The sequence below is a fragment of the Pezoporus flaviventris genome, unplaced genomic scaffold (genome assembly GCF_033815535.1).
Source record: "Pezoporus flaviventris isolate CSIRO_AGI_PZ_B2104156 unplaced genomic scaffold, CSIRO_AGI_Pfla_v1 ptg000008l, whole genome shotgun sequence".
In the NCBI taxonomy this organism is placed as follows: domain Eukaryota; kingdom Metazoa; phylum Chordata; class Aves; order Psittaciformes; family Psittacidae; genus Pezoporus; species Pezoporus flaviventris.
Window position 1 is genome coordinate 2,636,418 of NW_026892556.1, and position 23,604 is coordinate 2,660,021.

The 23,604-nt window shown below is 48.4% G+C and overlaps 1 protein-coding gene across 7 annotated transcripts in view; it reads left to right on the top strand.

The window, feature by feature from the left end:
• The window catches only part of ARID1A (AT-rich interaction domain 1A), a 60,279-nt gene extending 36,675 nt beyond the window's left edge, over positions 1 to 23,604 (top strand). For 6 of the 7 annotated variants that reach the window (XM_061449940.1, XM_061449935.1, XM_061449938.1 and 3 more), the window contains 16 exons: positions 5,279 to 5,519; positions 5,889 to 5,978; positions 6,669 to 6,836; positions 7,443 to 7,758; positions 8,982 to 9,127; positions 9,215 to 9,324; positions 11,352 to 11,561; positions 12,060 to 12,267; positions 15,553 to 15,685; positions 16,028 to 16,200; positions 16,372 to 16,522; positions 16,683 to 16,814; positions 16,925 to 17,021; positions 18,820 to 19,693; positions 19,979 to 20,109; positions 20,594 to 23,604. In XM_061449940.1, the coding sequence (XP_061305924.1) occupies positions 5,279 to 5,519; positions 5,889 to 5,978; positions 6,669 to 6,836; positions 7,443 to 7,758; positions 8,982 to 9,127; positions 9,215 to 9,324; positions 11,352 to 11,561; positions 12,060 to 12,267; positions 15,553 to 15,685; positions 16,028 to 16,200; positions 16,372 to 16,522; positions 16,683 to 16,814; positions 16,925 to 17,021; positions 18,820 to 19,693; positions 19,979 to 20,109; positions 20,594 to 22,318 (4,905 nt within the window). In that variant the 3' untranslated portion in view covers positions 22,319 to 23,604. The remainder of the gene's footprint in view (positions 1 to 5,278; positions 5,520 to 5,888; positions 5,979 to 6,668; positions 6,837 to 7,442; positions 7,759 to 8,981; positions 9,128 to 9,214; positions 9,325 to 11,351; positions 11,562 to 12,059; positions 12,268 to 15,552; positions 15,686 to 16,027; positions 16,201 to 16,371; positions 16,523 to 16,682; positions 16,815 to 16,924; positions 17,022 to 18,819; positions 19,694 to 19,978; positions 20,110 to 20,593) is intronic. The other variant, XM_061449936.1, reaches the window with a different exon arrangement.

A 23,604-nucleotide genomic window follows, 5' to 3' on the forward strand; every position in this document is an offset into this window, starting at 1 on the left:
TTCTAGAGCATGGCAGCTGACACTGAGCTGGTGGTGGTGGAGGGCTTGCAGGAGCGTGGGCCTTTTCCAGCGTGCCTCCATTCTCTTTGGTTTGTCAGCAAGAAAACCTTTGGAGACAGCAGATTATAACTGCCTCTAGATGCAGTGGAAATCCAGTTAATGCTCTTCAACTGAACTTGGGTTCCCCAGCTCCAGCTTCTGGTTTCTGCTGGGGCAGCAATGTGGATGGGGCGTGCAGTGGGTAGGAAGAATGGCTGCAGAGCCCCCTCCAGACCCTTCCATCACATCTGTGGAAATCTCAAGTCAGCTTTGCAAGGTGTTTCCTGTGAGTTTGGTGTGACTGGAGCCATGGTGGGGTCCCCAGGCTGCTTTGTGTTGTGAGATAGTGTGCTTTGTGAAGCACAGGATGCAAGATTGAGTTGTCTGCAGGGCAGAAGGAGGAGTCTATCCATCTTCCTGAAATAGCAGGGAGATCCTGGCTTGCCAGTCAGCTGTGTAATTCTTGTGATAGAGAGAGATGAAGTATTTTGGGTGTGGAAATAAAGGGGAAAGAAAGGACAAGCTTGTGATTTTTAAGTGTTGATGGTTCTTGAATGAGTGGAAAGGAACTGCAGGGAAAAAGAATTTGTAAGAGAAAGTGGGGATTTCAATTAGTCAGAAGCAATGAAGAGGCTTTTTCCCTTTCAGAAAGAATTGGGGAATAAAATTAGTCATTGTTCTCTTGCCTTGCAAGCATCTTTATGGAAGCAACTGGCCTTAGAGAATTTACAAGCTCCACCACATGCTCGTCTCCAGATCATAATTTCCTTGAGCACTATCTAGTGATCTGATAGTGCCTACAACCATCCCAGCCTGTCTGCACTCCTTCCCTCTTCCCCCACACTTTCCATATGCGCTCAGGGTGGGGATGGGCAGGGGAGCAGTAGAGGAAGGCTGCAGTCCCCAGTGAGGAGATCAGTTTGCTTTCTGGTCAGTCTTCTGGCTCTTCCACATCAGTGGGATGGGCCAGAGCAGAGCCTTCAATCTCTTCACCTCTGGGGTTTTGTTACCTTGATCTTAAGTATTTCTTGTTGTTTCATCTCTGTGTTTGTTTAACAAATGAGCTTGTATCAGATAGTGAAATGGTGGTTCCTCTTTTCATAGAAGCCTTGCTGTTTCCAGCACACACTAACCAGCTCCCTGGTGTTGGTCATGCCAGGACTTGCAACCTTTTCCCTGAGATAGATGAACTCCCTTGCCCCCTCCTTCGGGTACCAGATTGTGTGATTTCAGGCATGGTTTTGTTGTGGTGTGAAAAGAAGGTGTTAGCTGCCGAGTCCTTGTTTGTCAGCAGTACTGACAAACCCATGCTGGCATCAGTGAGGGTTGGGCAACCAATCGCAGCTGGAACAGTTATCGTTCCAGGGTCCCCGTGGGCTTCCGCTATCAGGTCACATCCCAAAATAACACTGGGCAGTATTTCAAGTGAAGAAACTCAGGCTTTGGGGCTGCAGCCAGCCTGGAGTGTGAGATTCTGTGTGAAATAGTTGGAATCCCTCCAGCGTTTTTGATCTGCATGGCAGATGAGCAATAAAACGCATAAAAAACACATTGGAAACACGTGAGGAAATTCTCCAGACCCTGACGTTTCCTTCGAGTTGGCAGAGTTACTGCTGTGGAGCTTCACCTCCTGGCTCGGCTCGATTGGCTGCGCTCGTGGGAGGAGGGAAGAGGAGAAGCCCTTCTCCTGGTGCTGCTGCGGCTTCCCAGGTCTCCTCCTGATGCGCTGTGGGAGGCAAATAAAACCTCGCTGGCCCTCTCCTCTTGGGCTTGATCCAGACCCCCCTGACAGCAGCATGCCTCTGTTATTTCAGTGAGCTTTGGAGGGGTTTTTAAAGGCTTCTCTGCTGCAGCTCTCCCTTAAAACAGCCTGGGGAATGATTTCTTTCCCCCTTAGTTTGTGGTGCACTTGAGTAAATGGGATATCAGCTGAAGGGTTTCCTTTAGGTGCAGTTGAAAACCCCACCACAGCTCTCTGCCTTGATGGTTGGCATCCCGAGAGGTGGGAAACTGCTCCTTCCTGATGAGCCTCTCAGGCTTGGGCATTCTGGTCCCTGCTCCTCAGCTTCCCCTTGCACAAGTGTCTCTTCTGAGAAAGCTGGTCTTGCTGAATCACACACTCAACAGATGCTGCTGTGCTGGCAGTGGGAAATCCCTTTATTGCTGGGATTCCTGAAGCTCGTACATCTTTACAGGTGGAAGTTGCTTTAGGAGTGAGCTGATTTTTATGGCCCTGTTCCAGTTCAGGTCCTAACATCCAAGAAAGGTTGATGTGTAATTCCCTGGGAACTTACTTAAACCGATGGTTTGAGAGTCTGACCCATAGCCTTGTAGCTACAGGTCTGCTTTTCCTCTATGGGAGGTCTGTGGTGGTATGCCAGCAATGCAGGGGGGCCCTCGCTCCCATGTCTACAGCAACCCTGTATTAACCTGCTTGATTAAAACTGAATGGTTTTAAACGACTTGCAGTACTTGGGTTAAGCTTTGATGCAAGGTTGAAGACATCAACGTGGAAGGTTGTTATCTAGTTACTTAGGGGTTAAATTTCCAGCAGTTTTTAACATTGCTTCATTTTATGTCTTGCAGATACAACTTAGCAATGCCAGGCAGGAAAGTATCCTCTTGGTCTGCCCAGTTCCTGTAGGAATATTGCTCACAGCTGTGTAGCAGGAATGACCTCCTCAGATCCTGGAGGCAAACCTTTTGCCTTTAGGAGATGCTTGTCACTTACATTCCCGATAGAGGGAAGTTCCACATTGCACCTTGCACACTTGCTCTGGGTCTGTCCCCTCACACCAGTAGTTTGTCTCAGGTGTACATTTCTAATGTGGTTTTTCTTGCGAGCCTAAAAGTCTCTCATCTGAGTACCTACAGCCTCTGCCCCTCTGGTGTGAAGGTTTAACTGCTCTGAAATGCTGTATCCATGTAAGCTCATGGTGGTAGGGATTTTAAAGCTGCTGCAAAGAGGTTTGGCCTCCAGCTTCATTTTGGTGGTGATGAAAACAGTATTTGGATGCATTTGGTGGTTCAGACTGAAATACCTCAATGTGTTGTCCTGGTTTGGCCTGGGATAGAGTTAGTTTTCTTCATAGTAACTATTGAAGGGAATTCCATCCAAAGTTAGGTTGGACTCAGCTTCTGGACATTCTGGTCCCTTCATTGACTTAGATGGGGATCTAAATGTGTGTCTTACACCAGTGGCTGAAGTTAGATGCTGAGTCTCAGGGAGAGGAGTGGTTTTTCCTTGATTGTGTTGGTTGATGCTTTTTAATGGAAGATGTTGGCAATGCTCTCTCGTCAGCTCCCACTTCAGATGGTTTCTGCAGTTGGAATGTGGGGTTTGTCAGAGTTGTCCATGGGAAAAATCTTAAATAGCTGCATAAAGGAGCAATGCTGTTGATGTTACAGTAGGAAGGCAGTGAAGATTGCAAGAGATCTTCATCACTATTTTTAGGCTTTTTCTGCAGTTTTTTTTTGGCTTTCATTGGAAATAAAACAAAGCTTTTCTTTCCTCAGGAAGATAATACTTCAGCAGTAAGCAAATAGACCTCTGAGACTTGAGCAGGAAGGGATCTCTCAAAGAGGAGCAGTAATGGAAGGGGAGGAAGGACATGCTATGCACTAAGCATCCCACCAAGTGACTGGTGTTTTCTGCTCAAATGTGCCATTTGCCAGCATTTGGTTGAAGCATTTTGATCAAATTCCACTGTTAAAATAGGCAAGACTGCCCTGTGCAGCAGGCAGCTGAATGTGGTGCAGCTGAAGCCCGGCTCTCCCCTTTGTCCTGAATGCCACTGTCTGCCCAACAAGTGTGATGAGGTTGTTGCATATCTCCCCAGTGGTTCTTTATTCTTCTGTAGCTTCAGTTTTCCACTTGCTAGGATGTGGTAACGTGCTGTTCTGCAGCTTAGCTGATGGGATGTGCTGTCAGAGCCTCTTCACACATCACCTGGCAGACTGGTGCTATGGAGCGATAGGTCTCTTGCTTCTCAAGGCTGAGAAGTTTGCAATATCTTGTGTATGAGGTCCTTTCACACTGCACAGGGTTGGGAACATGTTACCCAAACCAGACCTCATCCAGTCAGCATAAATGAGACCAGGATGTCCAGGTTATGTATCAGTTGGCTCAGCCTTTCGACATGGTGTTTTAGAGGAGGTTGGCTCTGTTCAGGCTGGTCAGCTGAGTTCTGGGCTGAGGGAGTTGAGCTGAAATACCCTGAGGGCTCAGTCCTGAAGGCTTCTGATGCAGGGCTGATTGCTCTGCAAAGGATAGGTGAAGTCCTGGTAAGCTTTGGTCTTCACTTGCTGTGATCCTTTGAATCCCTGGCAGGGATTTTCTCTAATCACTGGAATAGTTGTAATTGCCAGCTTTTTGTTCAGATGCGCCACCACTTGCTCTGTCTTGGACTGTTACTCCTTTACTCCAGGCCAAGCTGGATGCACCGTATTATCAAACAGCTTGTCCAACTGTGTGTCTTGGATCTGCACCTCACCTTCTTGGATGTATCCCCATTTTCCACACTAGCCAGCTGACTTCTGGTGCCATCCCTTTGCAGTCGCTACTGTGGCAACTGGAGTTTCGACTTCCTTAGGCTTTCTGTGCTTGTCTTCTCCAGGGTGGATACGTGCAGTAGGAAGGGTGTTTTCTAGCCTTGCCTTCAAGAAAAGCTGAACTTTAACAGGCTGATATCATAACTGCTAATTTCTGCTATCTCCGAAGAAAGGGAAGTGGGAACCCTGAAGAGTGTTTTATGGTTTCCTTTTAAATCTCTGTTTAGTTTGGTTTTATCCATCTCCAGTGAGTAGTTTCCCAGCTCATATGAGGTTTATGAATTAATTATGGCAAGGCAGGAGTTTTCTGTCGTTCAGAGGCTGAGCCATGTTTCTCTTCCCAGCCGTGATCACATGGACTGTTCCCTGCATTTGCAGTTTTACCTGGATTGCTAAACTGAACTAAAAGAAGCAAGAAGGAGAATTAGCAAGTCGTTTAGCCCACCAGCGAGCACTCAGCACACCAGCAAGGGAACTCTTGGATTCAGAGATAGGCAGCAGGATAAGTCACATTTGGCAGTTACCTCAGTCTGCAGCAGCCTTCCTTACTGACAATAACACGAACAGAGTTCATTGATTTCTATTTGTAGTATGCCTAAGGGAGAAATACACTCTTTCTTAGTGGTAGGTGAGAGAACAGTCCCATGTCTCTTTATTTTTGCCTGATGTGTTTCTCTGTGTATTGCAGGACCTGTCTGGTTCAATAGATGATCTACCCATGGGTACAGAAGGAGCCCTGAGTCCTGGAGTAAGCACATCAGGGATTTCCAGCAGTCAAGGAGAGCAGAGTAACCCAGCTCAGTCTCCTTTCTCTCCACATACCTCTCCTCACCTGCCAGGCATCAGAGGACCCTCCCCATCCCCAGTTGGCTCTCCAGCTAGTGTTGCTCAGTCCCGCTCTGGTCCACTTTCACCTGCTGCAGTACCAGGTAATGCTGCTTGGCACGTGTTGATCTTCTGGTGGGGCTGCCTCGTGCAGCTGGAGAGTGAATTGAAGTGGTCAGTGGGGAGGAATTGGCCTGTGTCAGTATTGTGTGGTTATTGAGGTCCTGTGAGCTCATTTGCTTGCTTTAAATGTCTCTGACTTTGAAAGGATATAATAAAGCGGGTGGGATGGCTGGTAAACCAGCAGTGTCGTTTTGCTGGGTTAATGTGCCTGGTCTTGCTCTGCTTTTCCTTCACTGTGGCCAACACAAGCCTTCTCCTGAAGTTGGTTGTAGTTCTGGTGTTTGCTCTTGCATCCTGGGGTTTGTGGTGTGCAGGATTTGTGATTAACCACTCTCCTTTTTGTGGTGTAGGCAATCAGATGCCACCCCGACCGCCCAGTGGCCAGTCGGACAGTATCATGCATCCTTCCATGAACCAGTCAAGCATAGCGCAAGACCGAGGTGTGTGACACGAGTTAAAAGATCTAATTGTAATCAAAGTAGATGTGTAACTAACAATTACCTGGCCTGATGGCATGGATTCTGTGGTGAGGTAGCATTTAAAAGATGCCCTGGGTTTATAAGCTGCGAGTGTTTAAGCATTTTGCTGTAAATTCAGCTGTTGCTGGTTGGTTGGCCTCTTAATGTTGCCTCCGAGCTCATACTTTGGCTTGTGAGATGTTTTTTCTGGCTCTTCACACTCTTTTCTGTGGATGTTGCTTGTTCAGTGTCCATGATCTTAAGCTTCAAAATGAGGGGTGCTCACAAAAACATTGTATGCCTTTTGCCCTAAGAGAATAGGGTTAGTGTGGGGGGAAATGCATGTAAAATTCCACCTCATATGGCTGAAGGTATATAGTTGTCACCTGGAGAAAACAAGCAGACAAAACCCAACAGCACGCCCTTAGGATTTGCAGTCCCCCTGTCTGCTCCTGTGACACTAAGGGTTTTTTTCTGGTTAAAACAGGAAATTGGATCTGTTATCTTCACGGATAACACTGGCTCCCTAATAGCAACCACTGCAAAATGTGTCCAGGCTGTTGCTGAAAGGATTTTGTTAGTGGGTCTCTTGTTACTTCAGAACATGTGTGTCCAGTGGCACCCCTGGATACTTTACACTAATGATTGTCTCCTCCCCTCACTGCTGACCAGGTTACATGCAGAGGAATCCTCAGATGCCCCAGTACAGCTCACCCCAGCCCGGCTCAGCCTTATCTCCCCGTCAGTCCTCTGGAGGACAGATGCATGCTGGAATGGGGCCATACCAGCAGAACTCCATGGGAAGCTATGGACCCCAGGGTGGGCAGTACGGACCTCAAGGTGAGGCACTGTCAGCTCCACAAGGTGGGAACTGAGCTCAGCAATCTCTATTGTAACATCTTGTCGTTAAGAAGCTGTTTTTATTTGTCCCCCCTTAATGTGTGGGTCATACAAACCAGTGTGCTCCTTATGAAATGGAAGGAACCGTGCTTTGTTCGTACTGAGGCTGATGAAACATGTTGCTAGTTGTACTTCTAAATGTAGGCTCCTTCCTCCTCATTTAAAAAGATGTAGGCCCTGCAGCCAGTGTAACACAGAAGGAAGAGCCAGTTTTCTTTGGAGAGGAAGAAGACTGAGTGTTGTATGTTTTGGAAAGGGTTAAGTGAGGTTTTTTGACATCCTGTCCTGGGCTGTTTGGCTCACTTGGCTCGGTTGAGGTTTGGGAGAGTTTCAGGCAGCTTTTGAATCGATGTTGTTCCTTGGCTATGTCAAAACACATTTTATGTGGCTTATATCCAAGTACTTTGACTTCTTGTTGAGGTGTTAACACTCCCCCTCATTTCTGTTAGTGATCTTTAAATATTTGCTGATAGAAGATTTTTATGGTGATTCATTAACTGGTTGAATGATGTTGTCTTCCCCTCTTTTTTTTTTATATCTCCTTAGGAGGTTATCCCAGGCAGCCAAACTACAATGCTATGTCCAATGCCAACTACCCCAGTCCAGGAATGGGAGCAAGCATGAACCCCATGGGAGCAGGGAGCCAGATGCATGGGCAGACTGGTGTGCCACCGTACAGTGGGCTTCCTCCAGGGAGGATGAGCCATGCCACCATGGGGAACAGACCTTATGGACCCAACATGGCCAATATGCCACCTCAGGTGGGGACAGGGATGTGCCCCCCACCAGGAGGCATGAATCGCAAAGCACAAGAAGCGGCTGCTGCCGCCATGCACGCTGCTGCCAACTCCATCCAGAACAGGTAGGGAATGACATTCCCCTGGTCACTGTTAAAAGTCCCTTTCCTTACAGCAGGTCCTGGTTTCAAAGCTGTAGATGGAATAACCCAAACCCTCAAAGGTTTGCCCTTCTTGGAGACTTCTTCATTAATGTTCAGTGCTAAGAAAGGGAAGAGCTTAAAGCTTGGACAAGCAGAGTGTTGGAGTGCATCATTAATGACATTTTCAGGGAATTTTTACTATTCATAGGTGAAATCTAACTCAGAGATCCCTTCAGTTGTTTTTGCTTTCTGATCATCTTTGTTAGATGGGTGACTTAAAATACACTGCTTGTATGGTAGAGCCTATAAATCTAGCAGCCAGCCATGCAGCTCCATTTGTCCAGTGTAATGAACTCCTTCCTTTTACAACTTTGATGAGCAGCTGGGGAAAAGGGGGCTGGAATTCAGCAGTGAACTTTGCAACTGTTTTCTGTGGGTTTTTTTGTTTCGTTATGTTTTAATTGCACATTTCAGAGGCGGTGTGCGTGGCTTATCAGAATGCCACCAGAGCCATGACCTTGCTTATAAATTGGGTTTCCCCAGTAAAGCTGCTGGGTGTATTTGTTATCTGACTGGGCACTGTCCTCTTTATCCTGACTTTAAGGGCTGCTTTTGCAGCCTACTGTCTGATGTTATCCATGACTGCCAAGAGGTCAAGTTCCCAAATGCCAATAAAGGCATCAAAGTCTGTCCCTTTGAGTAGTGAGTTTGAGTGACAGTTGTGTATGAGGCTTTCTGATAAATCTGAAATGATGTAGATTGTATGGGTGGCACAAAGGAAAGAAAGAAAAATCATTAAATGTGGCTGGAGCACTACACTGTTGATCTATACACATCATGTATTCTCAGTTAAATGCACAGGGCTGCAGGATTTGCAGCCTGTTCTTCCCTGGAAAGGCAACTTAACAATGAAATGAAGTTCAGTTCGGGGATGTTCTAGAACAAGAGTCAGGGTGAGAACGGTCAGAACTGAAGTGCCTCTTTCAGAACAGTTTGCATCCTCTTTTGAGAATGAGACTTAGGCTCTAGGGTTGCTAAGCTCTAAAAGAGCACCTGATCTTTGGTCTCTTGCTGGAAGAGTGAGCTGGAGAAGGTCACTTCCACTTCTTTTGTAGGTTTCTTTTAGCAAAGCTGCTTCCTTAGGAGACAAGATCTTAATGCTTAGTACTGGGAGTAAGCATCTGTTTCTTCCTTGCCTTCTCCAGGCCTCCTGGTTATCCCAACATGAATCAAGGGGGAATGATGGGCACTGGACCTCCTTATGGACAGGGAATTAACAGTATGGCTGGCATGATAAACCCCCAGGGCCCCCCCTATCCGATGGCGGGGAACATGGCCAACAACTCTGCAGGTAAGCCAATGCTGACCATTAAGGCACTTCATCGATTTCATTGTGCTGAATTGAAAACGAGTGTTAAAGCTTCTTTTCACTCCCTAGGGATGGCAGCCAGCCCCGAAATGATGGGTCTTGGGGACGTCAAATTAACACCTGCAACTAAAATGAACAATAAGGCAGATGGGACGCCAAAAGCAGAGTCCAAGTCAAAGGTAAAATGTTTTGGGTTTTGTTTTTAACAACTCGCATCCTCTTCAGCATCCATGAAAATTAAACCACTGCACGTTACTTGGATCAGACAGTGCCTCTGTCTAGGAGTGAGTGTGGTTCCTGAGGGAAAGCTAATTTGATTCATTCTTCTTACCCTGAACCAGACTTCTTGGTAGCGTGGTTGTCCTTGTCATAGGTGATGTGACTGCTGCTTGTGACCGTGGTCCTAGTCAGTGGGCTGTTCTCTTTTGGAATGTGTTGTGATTTGGAGCATAATTCAAGTGTCTCGGCACTTTTAGAGTAGGCTTTTAGACTGTTTTAGAGTAGGCTCTGGCTATATTTGCAGTAAACACTAAACATGTGTTAATAACAGTATCCTTGAGGAGCCTGAACTTTGCCATCCTACCCCCCAGAGACCCACTAGCCCTCAGTAAGGCCAGGAAAGGGACTTCCTATGAGAATTTACATGTTCCCCCCTGTTTGACTCCCAGTTTCAAGCCTCTGTCTAGGATTTCTAACAGATGCTTGGCACACCTTATTTATGTGTTCTCGTTTCAGTTGTGAGCTAATCTTGAAGGGGAGCATTGCCCAGTCCTTTGGGAGGAATCCATTCCACTTGCAAAACAGTTTAGTATTAGGAATTATCACCTGCCACAGTGAAACTGCCAGAAGAAGTGTAAATAAACCTGAGTTTGTTTCTGGTGTAGGCTTGGAGCTAGGCAGTTATCACCTCTCAGCTGGGAGGTGGTACACCAAAGTGTTACAGTTGTTTCACAAACAAACCTCTTACTAATCCTGTATTAAAGCCAGAAGAGGGAGGCAAACAAGTTCTTCAGGGAGTGTTTTTCTTTGCATTACTGCTACCAGTTTCAAAAGAACCACCAAAAAAGCAGTTTGTGAGCCCATAGTCTCTCAGTTTAAACCCATTCCCCCTTGTCCTGTCACTACACTCCCTGATGAAGAGCCCCTCACCAGCATCCTTGTAGCCCCCTTCAGACACTGGAAGCTGCTCTGAGGTCTCCACGCAGGTTCTCTTTTCCAGGCTGAACAGCCCCAGTGTTCTCAGCGTGTTTCCATACAGGAGGTGCTCCAGCCCCTGATCATCCTCGTGGCCTCCTCTGGACTTGCTCCAACAGCTCCATGTCTCTCTTACGTTGGTGACACCAGAACTGCACACAGCGCTGCATGTGGGGTCTCAGGGGAGCAGAGCAGAGGGGCAGGATCCCCTCCCTTCACCTGCTGCTCATGCTCCTTTTGATGCAGCCCAGGACATGGGTGGTTTCTGGGCTGTGAGTGCACACTGAAGGCAGCTCATGTTCAGTTCTCATCAGCCAACACCCCCAAGTCCTTCTCCTCAGGCTGCTCTGAATTGCTTCTCTGCCCAACCTGTAGCTGTGCCTGGGATTGCCCTCACCCAGAGGAGATCCTTGCACTCAGCTGTGTCTGTATATCCAGGTAGCAGGAGATTTCTGCACTTGCATTAGTGAATAGGCAAGAGAAGAGAGATGGTCTGTGTGGGGAGCCCCTCACCCACACTCATCAAACCTCCTCATCCTTGTTCTTCTTCTGAGGCATGTTTATTTTGATTCCTTTGTGGTGTTTGGCTTCAGTTTAACCTGACATCTATCACTTGGGCAAGAGAAGAGGCTAACCAGAAGGCAGTTCAGCCTGGCACAGTGCATTAGCCATGAGGAATTTGCAGTTGAATTAGGTGTTTTCTCATAGATTTAGCAAGCTCTCTGCGAAGCCTCCTTGAGGTTTGTCTGGTTTCTGTAGCATTCCTGAAACCTTTCACTTTTTAGAAACACATACTCTGTGAATTCCCTGAGTAGCAGCTGGTTTTGTGATACCTTTGTTGAGTAACACTTGCCTGACATTGATCTGAGACAAGCGTAGGGCTGCTCTAAAGCCGTTCTCAGTGTAACAGCAGAACTTTGAACTCTTATCTGGCTGCTGTTTTGAAACCATCTCGGATGTGAACCAGCTGCTTTTGTGCTGCTCAGTCCTGATATCTCTTTCCTTCTCCTAGAAGTCCAGTTCTTCTACTACAACCAATGAGAAGATCACCAAACTCTATGAGCTGGGTGGGGAGCCCGAAAGGAAGATCTGGGTAGATCGTTACCTGGCCTTTACTGAGGAGAAGGCCATGGGCATGACCAATCTGCCAGCAGTAGGCAGGAAACCCTTGGATCTTTACCGGCTCTACATCTCAGTGAAGGAGATTGGAGGATTGACTCAGGTGAGTGTCCAGCAGCCAGCGTGGTGACTGGGTGATGCCCACCATCTGCCAGTCACAGGCTTAATGGGCAGCAGAGTTTGAAGTTAGCTTTGGAGCTAGAGGGAAAGCCCTGACTTCCCATTCAGCAGTGTTTAAATAACACTTATTAAACCCAGCATCCTTGAAATGAGCCAGATGTCTGCTCTCCCAGTCGCTTGTTGAGAACAGTCTGTGGTGAGATTCTGTTCAAGTGCTTTTTTTCCCCTGCTTTGTCCAGTGCAAAGGTTGGTGATGCTGTCTTTGCATCTGATTTCATTTGCAATCTGTCCCTGTTTAGAAAGCTTTCTGTAGGTGAGGAAGAGAGCTGACTGGTTTTGGGGTTCTGAACACGACTGTGTCTGCTCTGCTTGGCACTTACTGCATCCTTTGTGTTAGCTGGGAAGTGTTGATTTCTCCCCAGAAAAGCTCTTGGAAGAGGAGCTGGATTTTGAGTCCAGAGCCTCTTCTTTGGTTGTGCAGGTCAACAAAAACAAGAAATGGCGCGAATTAGCCACAAATCTCAACGTGGGCACGTCCAGCAGTGCAGCGAGCTCTTTGAAGAAGCAGTACATCCAGTGTCTCTATGCCTTCGAGTGCAAGATTGAGCGAGGTGAAGACCCCCCTCCAGATATCTTTGCAGCTGCCGATTCAAAGAAGTCTCAGACTAAGATACAGCCTCCATCTCCAGGTGAGTTGAGGCACTGGTTTGAGTTGTGAAGTGGGTGTTTGCACCATAGGATCTCGTTGTGGAGACTCTCCATGCTGTGGGTCAGGCTGGTTCCAAACTTCCACAAAGCCCCTGTGTCTGTCTCTAATTAGATGTTCTCTAGTTGGGTAGATTAAATACCTTCTGTAATCTGGGAGTGAGTGATAGCAGGAATAAGTCAAGCTTCTTGGGACAGTGCAGGCTTTGTGTGTCCCACCTCTGTACTAAGGATACCTAAAAATCTATACATAGCTACATACACACAGCTCTGCACTTCCTAGTACATCACTGCCTTGTGGGAATCGGGTGGAAAGGGAAGTCTGGTGTTATCCCTACAAGCTGATCTCTGCATATTCTAACAGCAGCCCTTTTTACTGCTCAACTTTGGGAACTTGCTAGAAAAGCTGTGCTTGTTTTGATTATGCCAAGTGCTACCTTCTGGGAGTAAATGCTTGATGTAGATGTGAACTCATCTTCCTCACCAATTACTCCTTTCCATCTTCAGCAGGAGATGGTGAGGACTTTCTGAGGCTCTGTGCACAGACACTTTGTAAGCCTTTTACAGGTTGAATGCTCTAGAAACGAAGCTCCTTAAAATGCACTTCTGTTGTTTCAAATGTGATGGAGTGCTCTGGTTTCTGAATATTTAAGCAGAACAATTCAGATGTGTTGAACAAAGTCCCCCAAAACCCAACTGAAAAAGGAGGAAAGGTCCAGGCTGTCATCTTTAGTCTTCATTGCTTGAATTGCCAACACTGAGCTTCAGTTTTCCAGTTTGTCTTATAAGTAAAACCTTCTGATGCTTTTTCTGGTCAGGAGCCTATTCACGTGGGTGAGATAAAACATTGTCAGCTTTGAAGCTCCTGTAATGTTTGCAAAAAATGCCTTTCTGCTTCTGAAACCTGGTGTTGTGTCCCAAGGAGTGGAATAATGAACCCTTTTTGGATTGTATTGCAGTTGTGTCTCAGCCCTGCTAAGCCCTCAGTCAACAGTGTGCTTGTCCGTAATACTCTGTTGGCGACTACATTTGTCTGTCCTCTCTGTTACAGAGCGTTGGTTTCTTTAAGTCCTAATTGATATCTTGTCACTAGTCAGGAAACCTGTCCCAGTGTAGCTTCAGCCTTGGTGTATTCTGTAAGACAAAGCAACTTCTGTGTCACTAGACTAAAATTCTATGTAAAGTGGTGTCTCGGTTCCCCTTAACCGAGACCACAAATCCATCCCCGCTTTCTTTCCAAAACCACTTTCTTGCCCCCCAGAGATACTAGGCAGTGGACCAAAGATGTTAAGAGCATGTGGAGTTTATTTGGAGAGGGCTGAGGCTTTTCAGGAGCCACTTAAACCCTCCTGTAGCACTTGCTGCCTGTCAGAATGGGTTTGAAGGGACATCAATTTTTATGTCGCTTCAGCTAGCACGGAGCTGTCTGGAGGTGGCGAGTCTGCCTTCAGGGCTGTGCTACAGGTGATCTGCTTCAGCACATCAGCAGGAGGAATTTGCAGGGCTGCTCTCCCCACTTGCCTTAGTCTACAGGTTTGATTCCTGTGCTCTGTGGTATTTTCTATGTAAACTGTTCTCTGCACTTGTCTTACTCCAGATTCCTGCCACTAGGAATATGCAGAGGCAGCACTGAAGCATGGTTGGTTGCTCTGATCCTTTAAGCCGTATCACTCAGCATGTTCATGCTTCTGTTTCACTTTCCTTTTCTTCCTCTCTCTTGCTCCTCTGGATGGGCAGGAACCAGGGGTGTAAGCACAACACAAAGCGCTCTCACAACCCAGAGCAGAGCATCTAAAGGCTTCTTGCAGGACAATCAACTCTTGGTGCTGGAGCTGTTTCCATGCATTCATAACCCTCAAAACCCAAAAGTGTTTCCAGAAGGGCTGGAGTGGCCTGGGTGTTGCCTCGTGGGCACTTGGCACAGGTTTCCAACACACTTCTTGGGTTCCTGCTCACAAACTGCAGCGTGTCCCCAGGGAGGCGTAATCAGTCTGCGCTGGGTTTTAATTCCCAGAGCATGGAACTGGCCCGGCTCCAACTGTGTGTAAATTTGTGAGTGGGAGGGACACCGAGGGGGGGGGTGGGGACAAACACCAAATGGCAGCGACGCAGGGAATGTCTCCAGGCCTCTTCCTGCTGGTGCCAACATCGCACACACACACACACACACACAGCGGCCAAGTCCTGCGGGAAGCGCGTGGAGCTGAACCCGCTGCGGAGGGAAGGAGACCGCCTGTGAATGAAGCTCCCCTCTGAGCTCGCCTCTGCCTTGCCTTCTCCAGAGACCTCCCCGCGCTGGGAGGGAGTCGCAGGGAAGAGGACAGGGTGCCAGGAAGGTGGGGTGTAAACAAGCATGGCCTGGATGTGACCTCGGAGGGTTTTAATGAATAGCTGAAGTGAGTCATCAACCAGCGGGGCTGGGGCGAGGAGATCGGGTGCTGGATGGGAACTCAGGGAAACATGAATTAAGAGTTCAGCTCCTGCCAGCTGCAAGGAGCAGGTGAACCTGGGCTGATGCTGTCACAGCAATCCCGGGGCAGAGGGGAGCTCCTGGAGCTCCCAGCACAGCTGCATTACACAGGATGGCCTGGGAGTTTTGATGAAAGCCTCCTTGGGAACTTGCTGGACGGGTTTTGTCTTTCACTGAAAGATCCAGCATCACCAGCATTCCCTGTTCCAGGAATCCTTGGGAGTGGTGCTTGAATTAACCTGAATGAATTAACCCCTCTGGAAGCGCAGAGCAGGTGGAGAAGCCTTGTTCAGAGTTACTTGGTGGCTTCAGCTTATGCTCTGGATGATGTTCAGCTGATGTTCTAGTTTCCAGCACTAGGAAGATCATGAGATGTTTCGTGAGAGCTGAAACCCACCTTGCTGCGCAGAAAGAGTATGAAGGTGATGAGTCAGTAGTTGTCACTTGGCAAGAAGCACTGTATTCCCTGACACGTGGTGCTCTGTAGAGCACCAACCTCTGGAGCCGGATAGGTTGGGCACCACAACATTGTGCCACAGTGGTGGCAACGGTGTGTAAATGGCATGTGGGTAAGAACGAAGAGATGATGAAAATGAACGTGTCCTCTTGGCTCTAGATCACTGTGTGTGGTTCTGGGAAGTCAGGCCCAGTGTGTCTTTGAAATGTTGAGCTCCTTGTACTCCTTTTGGCCGTATTTCATCTGTCTTTTGAAGGACTCTTTGCTCTGTGTTCTTGAAGCTGATGTTCTGGAAGATCTGTAGGGTGCAGAGGTGCTCACACCACGTTTCTGTTCTTGCAGCGGGTTCAGGCTCAATGCAGGGTCCTCAGACACCTCAGTCCACCAGCAGCTCCATGGCAGAGGGAGGAGACTTAAAGCCACCAACTCCAGCATCTACACCACACAGTCAGATGCCTCCTTTGCCAGGCATCAGGTATGAAACCATTGCACCCTATTCCACTATGCCGGATGCAGACTGTGAACATGAGGGTTGCTCCTGGGTCATTCCTAAAGAAGGCTGGAGACTTGAGAACCTATTTTGGTGGGGCTCCATGGCTTTGCTCCGATGTTAACAGCTCACAGCAACATTATTGACTCTGCATTTGTGTGTAAATAATCATTTTGGGTCTGGGGACAGTGCTCTTCATGCTTCTGTTGGAGGAGTATGGCTGGTCCTTCTAGGGGATAGCAACACCTGAGGGGAACATGGGGAAAGTATCCTGAGGATCACTTTGGACCTCTCTAATCCTGTTTTTGTGGGTTGTTTTTGAATCAGGAGTAACTCAGTGGGCCTTCAGGATGCCTTTGCAGATGGTAGTGATCCTACGTTCCAGAAACGGAACTCCATGACTCCAAATCCAGGGTACCAGCCCAGCATGAATACCTCTGACATGATGGGTCGCATGTCTTACGAGCCAAATAAAGATCCTTACAGCAGTATGAGGAAAGGTGAGGAAGTCCTTGCATGCTTTTCTCCCTTAAGCACTAATCCCTGTATCTGGCTGTATGCTGGAGTGTGCTGTAGGAGACCTTCTGCTTGCCCTTCTTCCCCAGAAGATGGGATGTATCTTTCTAAGGCAGAGGTAGACACATTTATTGGTTCTTCTTTTAATATTCCAGCTCCAGGAAGCGATCCCTTCATGTCCTCAGGGCAGGGCCCCAACAGTGGTATGGGTGACCCTTACAATCGTGCTGCAGGTCCAGGGATGGGTAACATGGCCATGGGACAGCGGCAACACTATTCCTACGGAGGTCCTTACGACAGGGTGAGGTGGGTACTTCAGCCTGGTGAGATCCTGATTTGCTTGGCTCACGTGAAATGATGATTTTTCTCTTCACTGCTGTGCCTTTGCTGATCATCCTTTTCCATTAGAGGAGCAAGGGTGGATTTAAACGGTTGTGTGGGGGGGGTTCCCTTTGTTTCCATGTAGGACGGAACCCGGCATGGGACCTGAGGGCACCTTAGCCACAGGAACTCCGCAGCCAAACATCATGCCTTCCACCCCGGAATCGGGGATGTACTCTCCCAGCCGCTACCCACAGCAGCAGCAGCAGCAGCAAAGGTCTGTGTGGGGTCTTGCCACAAACAGCTTTTCCTACTTAGAGAGCTCTGAGACTGTGAAAGTGAAGCATGCATCTGATCAGACAAGTAATGCATCTGTTTCTCCTCCAGACACGATTCCTATGGCAATCAATTCTCCACTCAAGGCACATCCTCGGGCAGCCCCTTCCCTAGCCAGCAAACCACCATGTACCAACAGCAACAGCAGGTAAGTCATCAGAAAGCCTCTGATGTGTTTGAGACACAGAAGAGTTTTATGAAGGGGGGGGGGGGGGGGGGGGATGAAAACTCTTTGTGCTGTGTGTTTGCTTTATGGAACATGTAGAATTGAGTAACTTAAATGGCAGGTGGGGTTTTTTTCCTATTTCCAAAAGCTGAAGTTTTCATTAGTGTTTCCAGTGTTGGGTCAGCAAAACAATGTTTGGAGAAGGGAGGTTGTGGTGTTTGCAGATGTGTGAGGTCAGGAAACTTCACTGGGTTTGCCTGCCCCTCTGGAACTTTCCGAGTCCCGTCGTGTTCCTGTAACGTTTGAGTTCCAAGGGATCTGCTGAGTTTGCTGTCGAGTCTTTGATCTTCTGGGGAGCTGTTCCAGGTGGATCCTTCTGCACAACCCAGGCCTTTTTCTGTTGGCTTTGCCTTACTGAGCCTGCAGACAAAGGCTTCAGCCCTGCCTCCAGTCCATTGCCCCACTGCCTCCTACTCGCTGTTCACAAAACCCCGGGTTTGTTTCAGGACAGTCTGAATGAACATACTTCTCTTTCCATAATCCTTACATATGGCTTGCTCTTTGTATCGGTGCCAGGACCCTGATAATTCCAAACCCTCTGGTTTAGGGGAGTACAGAGAGGGCACTCGCTGAGCTGTGCTAAGAATAATTCCAACTGCTCTGCAGTTTGGCTCTGCAACCAGAGCCACGGGGCTCAGAGCCAAGAGTTTGAGTTACTCTGGTACTTGTCATCTTTGAAGCCCTAGAGCTCTGTCTGATGCCAGTCATGACCATGGAGCTTCTAAACAGGCTGTAGAGCACAGACCCTTGGAGGCAAGAGAGATCTTGGAGTTCAGTTTTCTCTTAGCAATTGACTCTTTTCTCCATTTACACTTAAAAGAAGTAGTGGGGTGAATAATTCTCGCTCCTTTCAGTGATGTATTTTGAAATCTACAGGAAGGGAAGAAGCAGAAAGTACAGCAGGTTTTAATGCATCTTGTTTGCTTCAGCAGAAACTTGTTTCCTGGGAAATAAAAGAGAAATAGGGCCTGATAAAATTCCTGGATGCGAGAGGAAACAAGTGCGGGCGCACGGTTTGGTTTGTGATGAGCAGCAGCCCCGAGTCTTTCCTACAGGGAAGTCCTTTCTGTGGGCAGACTTCTGCCCCCAAGGCATCCTTGTAGAATCCACAGGGAAAGTACACAGCCAGCCACAAGGAATTGGTCCTGGCTTGTGGATTTGAAAGACTGATCCAGCCTCATGCTGGATATGGCTAACAACAAGACAACTCTTGCCCTCTTACAGGCCATGCCATGGAGCAGCAGTACCCACTGAGGGTTGGGTTGCTTGTTTCTAAGCACCTCCAATATGAAGGCAGGCTGAGAAAGTTGGGGCTGTTCAGCCTGGAGAAGAGAAGCTGCATGGAGACCTCAGAGCAGCTTCCAGTGTCTGAAGGGGGCTACAAGGATACTGGAGAGGGGCTCTTCATCAGGGACTGTAGGGACAGGACAAGGGGTGAAGGGTTTAAACTGAAACAGGAGAAGTTCAGGTTAGATATAAGGAAGTTCTTTACTGTGAGGGTGGTGAGGCACTGACACAGGGTGTCTGAAGAAGTGGTAAATGCTCCATCCCTGGCAGTTTTCAAGACCAGGTTGAATAGAGCCTTGGGTGACACAGTCTCGTGTGAGGTGTCGCTGCCCGTGGCAGGGGATTGGAACTGGATGATCTGAAGGTTCTTTCCAACCCAAACCATTCTGTGATCCTAAGCAATCTCATGTTGATGCCTTTCTTTTCCCTGTAGAATTACAAGCGGCCGATGGACGGCAGCTACGGCCCCCCTGCGAAGCGACACGAAGGGGAGATGTACAACGTACCATACAGCGGCGGGCAGGGGCAGACCCAGCAGCAGCTGCCTCCAGCACAGAGCCAGCAACCCAGCCAGCAGCAAACTGCACAGCCGTCTCCCCAGCAGGACCTGTATAACCAGTATGGGAGTACATACCCTGCTGCTGACCGCCGCGCTGCCGGAGGGCCTCAGAACCAGTTCCCATTCCAATTTGGCAGAGACAGGGTCTCGGCTCCCCCAGGCTCCAATGCTCAGCAGAACATGCCTCCTCAGATGATGGGGGGTCCCATACAGTCTACTCCAGAGGGCCCACAGCAAGGTGCCATGTGGCAGGGGCGCAACGAAATAGGGTACAGCTATCCGAACCGGCAGAGCACGGGCTCTGCGCCCCAGGGGCCTGCTTACCATGGAGTGACTCGAACAGATGACATCCTGCATTCAGACCAGAGGGTCAACCATGAGGGACCATGGCCTTCCCATGGGAACCGGCAACCTCCTTATGGTCCCTCTGCCCCCGTGCCCCCAATGACCAGGCCCCCCCAGTCTAACTACCAGACCGCCCCTAGCATGCAGAATCACATTCCTCAGGTATCCAGCCCAGCACCTCTGCCCAGACCTCTGGAGAATCGCACTTCTCCCAGTAAATCTCCGTTCCTGCACTCGGGGATGAAAATGCAGAAGGCAGGACCACCAGTCCCTGCCTCGCATATAACACCAGCAGCTGTACAACCCCCCATGATCCGACGAGACATCACCTTCCCTCCGGGATCAGTAGAAGCAACGCAACCTGTGTTGAAGCAGAGGAGACGGCTGACAGCAAAAGATATCGGTAAGAGGAAACCCCTGCTTTTCTGCTTGTGCCTGCCCAGGGGATGGGTGCTGCCATTACCCTTTGGTAATGCCAAGTGGAGGGGCTCTGGTGACTCTTGAAGAGGTCTAGTTGGGGTTTCAGACATCGTTTTGGCATTGTCCACGTGGAGATTGCGGGTACATACAATCTGTACATCACCTTAAGCAAGCTTTGCTCTTCATGGATCCAAAAAAGCAGTGTCAAGTATCTCCTTTTTTGTTTTTAAACTCCAGGAGCTGGAAGTATCATATGTTTATGTTACAGGAACTCCTGAAGCCTGGAGAGTGATGATGTCTCTGAAGTCTGGGCTGCTAGCTGAAAGTACGTGGGCCTTAGATACCATAAACATCCTGCTCTATGATGACAACAGCATAATGACCTTCAACCTCAGCCAGGTGCGTGCAGATGCTCTCTCATGCAGGTCTTTGAAGTGCTAATTGTGCAGGGTTTTCTGTCAGCGAGATAGCAACAAGCAGCTCCTGCCCTTGTAGGGCCAGACTCCGGGATGTCCCTGGACCCATGGAGCGTGCCAGGTTGGAAGAGAGTATGAGGTCTGGGGAGCTGTGCACTGCTTACTCACTAGCCCATGTCATTTATACCTTTGTATAAAGAGCACTTGTGTTTGCACAAGTGTTTGGGGGGTGGCTTGGATACTGACAGTCAGCACCTTGGGTTTGTCTTTTTCCCTTTCTTGGAGGACAGAAAACTCTGCTTCACAAACAGTTATTGCCAGCATGAAAAAAAACAGTAATGACGAGCACAGCTTAAATTCTTAGCCCTTTTATGCCCCGCTTCCCCAGTTGATTGCGTTGGCCTATGTTATTTTCTGATCACTGTTCTCTTCCTTCCTTCCCCTCCTGTTTTTCCTCTCCCTCTTAGCTGCCAGGCTTGCTGGAACTCTTGGTGGAGTATTTCCGGCGCTGCCTGATCGAGATCTTTGGAATCCTGAAGGAATACGAGGTGGGAGACCCAGGGCAAAGAACACTATTAGATCCCGAAAGGTTCTGCAAGTCTTCAGCTTCCTCTCCTGAAGAAGGGGAGGAGGATGATGAACCACGGAGCCTGAACTGTGAGGAGGAAGATGAGGATGAGGAAGAGGAGGAGGCTGCGTTTTCGAGCAAGGACAAAGTACCTCTGGAGAGCAGCGAGGAAAAACTAGTTAGTAAATTTGACAAGCTTCCAGTCAAGGTGGTGCAGAAAAACGACCCCTTTGTGGTAGATTATTCAGACAAGCTGGGGCGGGTGCAGGAGTTCGAGAGCGGGCTGCTGCACTGGCGGATCGGCGGCGGCGACACCACTGAGCACATCCAGACCCACTTTGAGAGCAAGACGGAGCTACCTTTGACTCACAAACGGGCTTCCTGCACCTCTGTCCTGAGGAAACGTGCAGCAGCTGAGAGCAATCTGAGCACTAGGGAAGGAGAGACTCCTCCATCCGACAGCTCCTCGGAGAAGAGGATAACTGCCACCATGGATGACATGCTGTCGGCACGTCCGGGCGCCTTGGCAGGGGAGGAGGAAGAGGTTAAAGCTCTGGAAACGGCGAAGGAAAGCAGCAAGTTTCCCTTTGGCATTAGTCCAGCTCAGAGCCACAGAAACATCAAAATCCTGGAGGATGAACCTCACAGTAAAGACGAGACACCCCTGTGCACCCTCCTGGACTGGCAGGACTCTCTGGCGAAGCGCTGCATTTGTGTCTCTAACATCATCAGGAGTTTATCGTTCGTGCCGGGCAATGACTTTGAAATGTCAAAACATCCCGGGCTGCTGCTGATTCTAGGGAAGTTGATTCTCTTACACCACAAGCATCCAGAACGCAAACAGGCACCCCTGACCTATGAGAAAGAGGAGGAGCAGGACCAAGGGGTGAGCTGCAACAAGGTGGAGTGGTGGTGGGACTGCTTGGAGATGCTGCGTGAAAATACACTGGTCACGTTGGCCAACATTTCTGGCCAGCTGGACCTCTCCCCTTACCCAGAAAGCATCTGTTTGCCTATCCTGGATGGACTCCTCCACTGGGCAGTATGTCCATCAGCAGAGGCCCAGGATCCCTTCCCAACACTGGGGCCCAATGCGGTCCTCTCCCCTCAGAGACTGGTTTTGGAAACACTCAGCAAACTCAGCATCCAGGACAACAATGTGGATTTGATTCTTGCAACTCCCCCCTTCAGTCGCTTGGAGAAGCTGTACAGCACCATGGTGCGGTTCCTTAGTGACAGAAAGAACCCGGTGTGTCGAGAGATGGCTGTGGTACTACTGGCCAACTTGGCACAGGGGGACAGCCTGGCAGCAAGAGCGATTGCTGTGCAGAAGGGCAGCATTGGCAACTTGCTGGGCTTTTTGGAGGACAGCCTGGCCGCCACGCAGTTCCAGCAGAGCCAGGCCAGCTTGATGCACATGCAGAACCCACCCTTTGAGTCGACGAGCGTGGACATGATGCGCCGGGCTGCTCGGGCGCTGCTCGCCCTGGCCAAGGTGGACGAGAACCACTCGGAGTTCACGTTATACGAGTCGCGGCTGTTGGACATCTCCGTGTCGCCTTTGATGAACTCTTTGGTTTCACAAGTTATTTGTGATGTACTGTTTTTAATTGGCCAGTCATGACAGCTGTGGGATCCGAGCCCCTGTGTGCGTGTGCGTGAGTGGAGAACTTAGAAACTGACTGTTGCCCTTTATTTATGCAAAACCACCTCAGAATCCACTGTCTACCCTGCGCTGTCCTGCTTCTCCCTTGGGGAATGATGTCCCCGTTCCCCCTCCCTTTCCCCTGCCCTTCCAATTTGTCCTGAATCCCTTATTAAAGGAGACAAAGTTCTGTCTACATAGAAGACTTTTTTTTTATTTTAACCAAAGTTACTGTCGTTTACAGTGAGTTTGGGGAAACGACTTTGCCGCGTTATCACATTGACAGGCACCACTTTCCTAACTGTTTTTAATGGTAAAACTCTTGAAGGACAAAAAACAAACCCCAAGTGACTGCTGAACTCTGTGTGGTTTTATCGTTGTACATTCACAATCTTGCAGGAACCAAGAAGTTAACCAGTGGTGAACAGACCTTGTCCAAGGGAGGCCTGTGCAGTAGCGTGTAGAACTTCATGTACTGTACACCTTAAACTGTAAAACATACTGTAATAATGTCTCACCTGGAAAAAAAAAAAAGAGAAAAAAGAGAAAAAGAAAAGAAGAAAAAAGCTGGCTCAGCAGCAAGCTGTAGTTTTTAAAAATGTTTTTAGTTAATGTTGAGGAGAAAAACAAAAAAAAAGGCTTTTCCCCCAAAGTATCATGTGTGAACCTACAACACCCTGACCTCTTTCTCTCTTCCTCCTTGATTGTATGAATAACCCTGAGATCACCTCTTAGAACTGGTTTTAACCTTTAGCCGCAGCCCGACCGCTGCCACGTGTGTATATATATATGACGTTGTACATTGCACATACCCTAAGATCCCTCGCAGTTTTGTCCCCCTCTCCCTTCCCCTTTATAGTATGACGAGTTAAACGAGTTGATGACCTGCAAAAGCGAGACACAATTATTTAATCTCTTGCCAGACATCCCTCCCTGGAGGATGCTGTACAGGTCTCTGTGTATAAAGTCATTGCTGTCTCAGCAGCCAATCAACTTATAGTTTTATTTTTTCCTGGTTTTGTTTTCTTTCTAATCGAGGTGTGAAAAAGTTCTAGGTTCAGTTGAAGTTCCTGATGAAGAAACACAATTGAGATTTTTCAGTGATGAATTCTGCATATTTGTATTTCAGACGATGTAGCTAAAAACTTGATGTAAATTCCTCCCTTTTTTCCTTTTTTGGCTTAATGAATATCATTTATTCAGTATGAAATCTTTATACTATATGTTCCACGTGTTAAGAATAAATGTACATTAAATCTTGGTAA